At 43.5% G+C, this 10,008-nt stretch overlaps 1 protein-coding gene across 1 annotated transcript in view; it reads right to left on the bottom strand.

The window, feature by feature from the left end:
• ank1b (ankyrin 1, erythrocytic b) overlaps window positions 1-10,008 on the bottom strand; it is a 67,020-nt gene that overhangs the window by 32,458 nt on the left and 24,554 nt on the right. Inside the window, exons 2-12 of the mRNA XM_030770289.1 lie at window positions 8,154-8,255; window positions 4,478-4,576; window positions 4,156-4,254; window positions 3,954-4,052; window positions 3,627-3,812; window positions 3,063-3,161; window positions 2,783-2,881; window positions 1,835-1,933; window positions 1,476-1,673; window positions 364-462; window positions 1-58 (exon numbers count right to left, since the gene is read on the bottom strand). The exon at window positions 1-58 is cut by the window's left edge and continues 41 nt beyond it. Coding sequence (XP_030626149.1) covers window positions 1-58; window positions 364-462; window positions 1,476-1,673; window positions 1,835-1,933; window positions 2,783-2,881; window positions 3,063-3,161; window positions 3,627-3,812; window positions 3,954-4,052; window positions 4,156-4,254; window positions 4,478-4,576; window positions 8,154-8,255 — 1,237 coding nt within the window. The remainder of the gene's footprint in view (window positions 59-363; window positions 463-1,475; window positions 1,674-1,834; window positions 1,934-2,782; window positions 2,882-3,062; window positions 3,162-3,626; window positions 3,813-3,953; window positions 4,053-4,155; window positions 4,255-4,477; window positions 4,577-8,153; window positions 8,256-10,008) is intronic.

The following is a 10,008-nucleotide window of genomic DNA, read 5'->3' as shown; positions in this document are numbered from 1 at the left end:
TCTTTACTATGTTCAGATGCCCCATGAATGCGGCCACATGGAGGGGCGTTAGACCAGACTGGAAAAGAAAAAAAAACACATTCACATTCAAACGAGAACGCGTGTAATACTTCTCTTTCCACAGCCGTTAACCTGGCACATGTAAGTGCTCCCACACACACAAAAAAAAACAAGTCTTTATATTGGTCCACTGAAAAGGTTTACTAAATTCCAATTAATTTTCTCTTATCTCGGATTTGTTTAATGCATTGTGTGTCCTTAATCCACAATGTCACTGACGTTAAAAGAAACCAAAGGTCTTGGTGATGTAGTGTTAATGGTGGCAATCTTTCACTGGTGACAAAGGCGCCTGTGTGATCTGACCTCAGTGACAGCCTCCAGGGACGCCGAGTGTTTCAGCAGGAGATCCATGGACCGCATGTGGTTCTTTTTACAGGCTATGTGCAGAGGAGTGAACCCGTTCTGAAAAAAAACATCAAATTCCCACTCTCAAACCGAAGTTACAGCACGTATCAGAACCGATTCTGAGACGTTACCGTCGGCACATATAAGAATTCATTCAGAAACTTAACCAGCAACATGTGTAAAAACTAATTCTGAAACAGAGCCATCGATGTATATAAGACTCTACTCTGATAATCTATTCATAATGTGCTTGGAGGAGCTGAGGTCTCTCTCTGCTCTAACACACCTACTTCAACTAATCAAGGGTTTGATCATTAGCTGATGAGAGGAATCGAGTGTGTTAGAGCAAGGAGAGAACTAAGCCGTGGTCTAGAGGTTAGAGAACCGGGCTCGTGACGGAAAGGGTTGCCGGTTCAATCATGTTTTGCCCTTGGGCAAGGGGCACGTAACCCCAATGCCCCCCCCCCCCCGGACGCAAGGAATGCTGCCCACTGCTTCTGCATCTGGTGTGTGTGTTCACTACCGGTGTGTTGGATGGGTTAAATGCAGAGGACAAATTCACTGCTCGCTGTTCACGGTGTGTGTGTGTGCGCGATCACAGAGATTTACATTACATTTACATTTTAAAACATGCAGTTCTGTGGGCCTCTCAGGAGTCAGACAGGGAAACCCCAACCTACAGCGCATAGGAGAATCCATCCTCAAACATAAGCCATAATAAATGTTAACAGCTAAACGGAGCCAAAACTATAAAGCATGTACTGCACTGAGAGGTTTCTACTGAAACTAATGTGTGCGGACAGACAGAGCAGGCTGGAAGCTATTCGCTTCATTAGGATGAATAACAGATTAATGATAATGTAGTAACAAAGAGGTTTTACATTACATAAGTCTTTTTTAACCTTAATGTATGGGGTACAAAAGTAAAGCTTTGACTTGTGGCCCGACTCCGTAAAAATCCTTTTGTAGTTGAGGGAAAAGGAGTGGATAAAGAGAGAGAGGGAGACTGTGTAGAGAAATCAGACTGGAGAGGGGAAGAAGAGGAGGGGGGGGGGGGTGAGCTGACTGACCAGAGCGCGGGCGTTGGCTTTGGCTCCCTTGTCCAGAAGCACTTTAGCCATGCGGTGGTGGCCGCAGTGCGCCGCCACGTGAAGCGGGGTCAGGTGGTCCAGCGTGATGTCATCGATGTCGGCGTTGTACTGTAAGAGCTGTCGCACGCAGTCCATGTGGTCACCCTGGGCGGCCATGTGAATGGGAGACAAGCCATTCTGACGGGGAAGAGAGAACGAGAACCAGTGAGGCTCACACGGAAGGTGAGACAGATGACAGCGCAGGAGAAGGTTAAGTGCTACAGATAGTATAGTGTACTGTGCGGATATTCAAATAAAACGAAAGTAACTGTGTCGAAATGATTCTGTAATGTAATCACCTTGGTCTTAGCTTGGATAGGAGCTCCTTGGTCCAACAGTATCTCAACGATGCGAACGTGACCGTTCCTGGCAGCACAGTGTAGAGGAGTGAGCTCATCCTGGCCAGGCAGAGAGACACAGGAAAATCAGGGAAAATAACAGTGAAGAGGAGTGAGCTCATCCTGGCCAGGCAGAGAGACACAGGAAAATCAGAGAAAATAACAGTGAAGAGGAGTGAGCTCATCCCGGCCAGGCAGAGAGACACAGGAAAATCAGAGAAAATAACAGTGAAGAGGAGTGAGCTCATCCTGGCCAGGCAGAGAGACACAGGAAAATCAGGGAAAATAACAGTGAAGAGGAGTGAGCTCATCCTGGCCAGGCAGAGAGACACAGGAAAATCAGAGAAAATAACAGTGAAGAGGAAAGATGACACAGTCTGCACAATAAGTGCCTACTTGTATGTTTCACTGGCGGCGCAGTTCCACCTTACATTAAAAAATACACGTATTCCCTCTTTTAGGTCGCTCATTAAAATGAATCACTTAAATATTTCATTGCACTTTTTTTTTTTTGGTGACGTCTCTGTTTTTCTTGGAACTACAGCAATACACAACAAGTATTCAGCACTCTCTCTCTCTCTCTGTTTCCCTCTATCTCTCTCTCTCTCTCTCTGTTTCCCTCTCTCTCTCTCGCTCTCTGTTTCCCTCTATCTCTCTCTCTCTCTGTTTCCCTCTATCTCTCTCTCTCTCTCTCTCTCTGTTTCCCTCTATCTCTCTCTCTCTCTCTCTGTTTCCCTCTCTCTCTCTCTCTCGCTCTCTGTTTCCCTCTCTCTCTCTCTCTGTTTCCCTCTCTCTCTCTCTCTCTCTCTCTCTCTCTCTGTCGGGCTAAAATCTACGGAAAATTTGAAAGAACTATTGATTAGCGGCACTGTCTCCGTGTCTGGAGACTGAGAAGCGGGGATAAAATACCTTGGTTCTGGCGTCTATTTGAGCTCCCCTGTCCAAAAGCAGCCGCACCATGATCACATTCCCCCTCCTGGACGCGATGTGCAGTGGAGTGATGCCATTCTGAGAGAGGGATAAGACGGATTAACAAACATACAGAGTCAGAGGGAAAGGGAACAAAGGCAGGGGCATTTCATACATATTGTCATCTGTATCTGACTGACATAGAACCATATATACACTAAACAGCGTGCCTAAAGTAACAAGGGAGAAATGGGTGTAAGGAAAGGAAGGTTGGGCTAACCTTTGGGGTAAAGTTCACGTTGGCTCCCCGGTTTAACAGCAGCTGGGCAACACTCAGATTCTCATAATGTGCTGCAATGTGGAGCGGAGTGAAACCAGTCTGAACAGAAGAAGACAAGGAATGCATTATCAATGTGGAGCGGAATAAAACCAGTCTGAACAGAAGAAGACAAGGAATGCATTATCAATGTGGAGCGGAATAAAACCAGTCTGAACAGAAGAAGACAAGGAATGCATTATCAATGTGGAGCGGAATAAAACCAGTCTGAACAGAAGAAGACAAGGAATGCATTATCAATGTGAAGCGGAATAAAACCAGTCTGAACAGAAGAAGACAAGGAATGCATTACGTCTCATGGGTTCAGCATATCACTTTTCCTCTTGGTATTGATCACTGCCAAAGCTACAGCATGTTTTCCCAACATGGCAATTGACTGCGTCATCATTCCAACCCCGATGTGGTGAAAACGAATCGTTTATGATCAAGATTAATCAATCTGCTCAAACCAAGTGACCACACAAGTGACACAACATCCCATCACACACACACACACACACAAACTACCTTGCTCAGGACGTCTGGGTTGGGATCGTTCTGAAGCAGTACAGCGGCTGTGCGTGTGTCGTCGTTTCTGGCGGCGATGTGCAGTGCGGGCAGACGGACTTTGCCCTTTGTGCCGTAGTTGATGAGAAGGGCAACGACGTTCTCGTGGCCCTGCTGCAGCGCCACGGCCAACGGGGTGAAGCCGTCCTGGGCGGGGGGGGAGCGGACAGAGTGGTGATTATAAGACGGGACTTTAAACAAAGGCGACGGATAATATTTTTAATGAGATCTGAGTGAGGCGATTTTTTTGGTGGGTTGAGTAATATAACAATGCAAAGAGCGACTCACTTCAGTTGAGAGGCTCTGATTGGCTCCATTCTCGAGGAGAAATTTCACCACCTCCAAATGGTTTTCTTGTGCGGCCATGTAGAGTGGACTGAAGCCTTTCTGTTATGGAGACATAAGGCAACGTACGACACAATTAAACACTTCCATTCCACAAAATCTCACATTTCCCCCCTACCAAACAACAGTTCGCACAGAGACTTACCTGTGACTGGGCGTTAACGTTGGCACCATAGTGAACAAGCTCGGCAACCACTTTCTCCTGTCCAGCCAGTGCAGCGATATGCAAAGCGGTATTCCCTTTCTGTATGATAGGGAGACATGAATAAATTCATGTGATCGTGTTTGGATTAGAAGCCAGTCCAAAAGTACGTGGAATACATATCCGCTGGTATTTCTTGATTGCAGCATTATTGAAGTGTAGTTTCCATTGTGTATTTTGATTGTTCACACTGTGCACAGAGCACTCTGTTTGGCTTATCACTGTCTGGTGTTGTCATGAGAAGTGCGGTAATTGATCAGTGTACCTTCGTAGTGGTCTCCAGATCAATGCCGTTATGTAACAATTCCAGAACCATCTTGACGTGACCTTCCTTTGAGGCCAGGTGTAACCCGTTAAGTCCATTCTGCCAAAAAAAAAAAAAAAAAAGAAAAGAGAGAAAGATAGAGAAAGTCATCGCCCACTAAAACCACCCAACAGGATACATCCTGTTCACTGTCACTACATCTGTCAAAACAGGTCATATGGAGTAGCTGCTCTAAAAATAACCCAGTCAGAAAGAGTCAGTGTTGGTGGTAGATAGAGGACATCTCAGTCGCTGATATATGGGAATAGAGTGGGTTATGTTTATAAGGAAACAGTCAGATAAAATTGTTTCATCTTAAAACGGCGTCTGAAAATGGACATGAAGCTGCAAGCAGCACATCATCTGCCAGCCGTATGTTCCTCAGATGACCACCGGGGGGCCTCGCTACCCTGCACGGAACCCCCTCTTACTGCAGTGTCACTCAACTCTAATGAACAACACACTGCATGTGCTGAGCATGCGCAGAGTCCAGCCAGGCACGCGCATGCACTGACACACACTCACGCAGACACACACACACACAAATACACACACACACACACACACACACACACACAGACATACTCACACATATACACATGTGAACACACACATACACATTCATACACACACACGCATACATACACACACACATACATGCACACACAGAGGAGCATAGCAGAAAAAGAACCCCTGCAGACAGAGGACAGAAAGATAGACGCTGGATTCAGCCAATGCAAAAACAAGCTTGCTCAGACTATAACACCCCACTTGTGATTCCATACAAAAAAGACAAGATGCTTAAAAATACACAGAACTATACATAGACACCTGCAAATGACGGCCATGTTGATTCAAACCAACTCGGTGTTGTTTCATTTTATTTATTTGTGCTAACAACACAGTACACACCATCATAAAGCAATTCTACTTGGTAAGGTGTACCATGTTAAAAAAAAAAACATAGAACTGAAAGAAGAACTTAAATATTGACACCCATCAAAATGAAACAAAATGAAACATAGTGTGAGGACCTTTGTGGGCCCATGGTTTGTCCATGCAATAATATATTTACTTACATGGTGAGTAGTAAAAGTGAGCACAGAGTTACGCAAAATGGATTCGCTGCACAACATTAGAAGAAAGACTATGAGCTATATCGACTGATTATGTCTTTGTTTTGACAATCCTTACAAAAACAGGTCAGATTTAATTGGTTGTGCAGTTACAGGCGGGAAATATTACGACGCGACCGGGGACTCTGATAAACGTAGCAGATGCAGTGATTTGCTGTTTGTTTGTGTGGCAACAGGTGTTTGTGGAAAAGGAGAATTGAGAGCGTCCTGTATCTGTTTCATAACCGTCAAGTCGTAAAAATAACTTTGCTTAATCAAACATACGTGACCGCTAGTCAGTCTCCGGTTGGCTTTACGCTCTGTCTCAGCGGCAGTACGGGTAACAGCCCAAACACAGGAAACACATGAGTAACTGAGGAGGAATACAAAAGGGTATCGAGAGCATTGCGGGCTTTCATACAAGCGTGTCTCCTGAATTAATTAACCAATTAGAGCCCCCCTCACACATAAAGTCATGTGTGAAAAGCCAGGCAGGTCTGGTCAGACATTATATTATCTACATTATTGCATTACGTTCGGCCAGTGGCTGAAGGGAGAGACTTCATTGCCTTTGAAGAAGAGATTCGGTGACTTAACTTGTTGATGTTTCGGGGGAAAAACGGAGCCTGAGGTGATGTCGGCATGAAAGTCTGGGAGAAAGATTCGGCTGAAGGGAAAGAGACGAGCAACTCTGAATCTGTTGACGTCAAATGTCAATATAGGGCGTGAGCGGACTGTTAAACTGAGAACGACGCGTCTGCAACTTCGCAGAGGTTATTATAGTCGGGCCGCAGTGTGTACGCTTACTCCCCCATAGCCTTCATTGCCCCTAAAAATGCGCATTTACATGTAAAGTGGCACAAAAACACAAGCAATAGTCTACTAAGCAGGGAGGAAAAAGTCTTCAAACTGTTTGTAAGAACTGGATGAGTGTGCGTGTGAGACAGTCCAAAAGAGATTCACAGGCCCAAGTGTTAGGATTCTGGCATTTCCAGAAGGGTTCTGGCATTTTGGTTGTGGGCCACTCAATATCTCAGAGACTGAGGTAAATGGCAAGAAAGCCATTCTGAGCTGTCATCTTCATAAAGTGGTGAAGCATTTCTGTCCTGATGGGAATGGTTGACAATGACCCCATCCACAGGAAACAAGGAGTCATTTATGGTCAGTTTTGTGATGACCATAAAAAAAAAAAAAAAAAAAGTTTGTTGTTCACATAGCACTTACCAAATCTCAACCTAAATGTACACTTGTGAAAGATTGTGGAACGGTGCCTATGATAGCATTTCACTTCGGAAAACTACAATAATTGAATCTTTTGTAAAACAATGGAGTTGCATCCCTCCCGCAGAGTTCCAGACAATTGCCAAATCTGTGTCAAAGTGCAGAAAGACTCATGGCTAACTGTGCTAAAATTCCCTATTACAGCACTTCATTGGTGTTTCTTCTATTTCTTCTATTCAGGCAGTTATCTGTAGATGTCCTTGGTATTTTTGAGTCAGGGTTAAAAATAAAATGTGTAGGTTGGTGGGATAATTGTCAAAAGCGGCATGACTAGTCAGTATCGACATCGAAAACAGCAGGAAAGAGAGATCCCGGGAGGCTTCACATGGTCATTTTGTGTGAATGATTCTCTGAGGTGCGGTAGTATTCTCAGTGTGTGGATGTGTGCAGGCTGCAGGCATGTGTAGTGGGTGTTCATTTTCAGATCTCTGAATGCAGGCTCCGAGCCAAAGCCCTCTGTTCAACTACTTCCAGTCCGTTCACTGATCCATCCATGAGAACTAAACTCAGCTGTTCTTTCAGACTGGAAAGTGTTACTCTAAGCAGAAACGCGTGCTATGATGCAAGCAAGTGCAATAGCTTGGCCGGTGAGTTCAGTGAAAGAGGGCATGCTGATGTCATTAATTACCGACATTTAGTGATTAAAGGATTGAACACATCACATTAACGCCATAGTAAACACAGCTGCACTCTCACATCACATACACTCACACACATACACATGCATGTACACACACACACACATACACACACACACACTCACACACACACACACACACACCCTACACACAGATAATATCTGTAGTATTATCAAGACAAAGAAAATCAGCATTTTGTCTTGGCTGACATACAGTGTATTTCAGTATTTGCTTATTACATTCTTGTTACGTGACTCAAAAATGTCTCTCATGGTTTCTCTCTGTTTCAGCTCAAGGGTGTTTTCCACTGTCTCTCTGTGCTTAAGCTTACTCAGCGGGGCCCTCAAATCTGCTTTATGATAAAATCTACTGTAAAAAGCACTAAACAAATAAAAATTAAACAAACTGACTTGAACTGAATCAAATTAATATATTCATACACTTCTTTCTGCTTGATGAATTGAAATGTTTTGGTTAATCTGACTAAATATTCCTCCATAACCGACAGTCAAATGAAAGTCTGGCTTAATAATACATAACATGAGCTCACTGCAGACAACATTGTACAGAAGGAGGCAACATCTTCTTCAGTGATTCTCCTACCTGATTGGCTGTGTTAATGTCGATTCCATTTTTGATATGCTCCAAAGCTTTGTCCAGGTTACCTGAGCGAGCAGCGCGCAAAAAACTGGTCGCAGCATCTGCCTGTGAGATGGCAAGAGAAAGAAAGAGACAGAGACAGAGAGGGAAAGAGAGAGAGAGAGAAAGAGAGAGAGAGAGAGAGAGAGAGAGAGAGAGAGCGAGAGAGAGAGAGAGAGAGAGAGAGAGAGAGAAAGAGAGTTGTAGTTAAAGCTCTTGTACCTCAAGCTGACATCTCAATGGACGATAATGGTAAAAACCATTCAACTCACGGTACATTCTAGAATTTAGTTAATTTAGTTAGAAATGCGAATGTTATTCAAATGTTCATTCACTAATGAATAGATGCACAACAAAAAAAGAAAGAAACAAACAAAAACTCATTTAAAGGTGGTTATGAATATCTACTCCGTAATATCACAATGCTGTAAAGTCCAGCAGGTGCACACTGAAAAATTACAGCACTAGTCAAGTTCAAGTTCAGGGTCAAACAATCAGAAATTGTTTTAGAGGAAAAGAGCCAAAGCTAGCCTGTAGCTCTTTGGCTAGTCAACAGCCAAAGAGTGAAAAGGTAGCTGACACAACAACACATGACTCAGCACTTCAATATTAAATTATCTACACTCTATTTAAAATCCAATACTCAGAACTTATTGAATATGACGTTGTGCACTTTAAATTACCATTGCTAACTCCCAGTATCAAGTAAATGTTGTCCTTGGAGGAGTTTAAAAAATGAACCTGATTAACAAATACCCAGGATTTTTGTATACCATTTTAAAATGACCATCTTCCCACCTTAGGAAAATGTTCATATCACATGTTTAGATTATTCTATAATATACAAAAAGTATAGCCTAACATACAATGTTAAATGTTTAAAAAGCTTTATTCAATTGTCAGTTACCCTTATTAGACTATTAATGTGAGACCCCCACCCCCGCATACCCCTCCTTTTATTACGCATCTGTGCTAGTGTCCTCTATCTGTCTGATCTATGTGTCCTCCTATATCTGTTATGTCTCTCTCTCTCTCTCTCTCTCCCTCCCTCTCTCTCTCCCTCTCCCTCTCTCTCTCTTTCTTTCTGGCTCTGGAACACTCCCTTTGATCTCTTGCTATTTCGAATCTCAGTGGAATACTAGAATAGACCCTCTCCCTTTCCAGCCTTCTCTCTCTCTCTCTCTCTCTCTCTCTTTCTCTCTCTCTGTCTCAGTGCACATGGTTTAAATGGCATCAGCACAGAATAGGTGTTTTCTTCAGTTTCAGTTAGACTGTTTGTGTAAGATCTTGTAAGAGGCTAAGCAAAAGAGTTTTACAAATCCCGTTCGGTCGGATATTTATCCTAAGCTTGGTTATCTTTTAGAAAACATCCATCAGAGATGTTTGTCGAAGATAATCTTTCAATAGTTCACTACATGGTTATTATAATTAACCATGACAATCTCACATCTGAACCCTTCTCTGAATTGATTGAGTCCATCTATTGATCTGTTGGACAATGCACAGGTCTGTATCTTTAAATCATCACTGCTTTGTCCTTGACCGTGGCATGTGATTTAACAGAGGCTGAGGTTGACTGACAGTCTGGTCCTTTCTGCGTCCCTCTGGGGAAAGCACTTTGGGAATAGTCAGTGAGGTTGCAAAAGTAATTTCTCAGCTATATTCCACATCTTGCCTTGCCGTGACAAAACCCCTCTGCAGTCATGATCGTGTGAGTATGCATGTGTGTGTTTATGTATGTGTGCGTGTCTGTGTTTGTGTGTGTGTGTGTGTTTACACACATCAGTGTAACCACATCATCTGATACATCTCCTCGTAA

The sequence above is a fragment of the Chanos chanos genome, chromosome 3 (assembly GCF_902362185.1).
Source record: "Chanos chanos chromosome 3, fChaCha1.1, whole genome shotgun sequence".
NCBI lineage: Eukaryota > Metazoa > Chordata > Actinopteri > Gonorynchiformes > Chanidae > Chanos > Chanos chanos.
The sequence above is the reverse complement of the archived record's forward strand: the minus strand, read 5'-3'. Positions and strand labels throughout refer to the sequence as shown.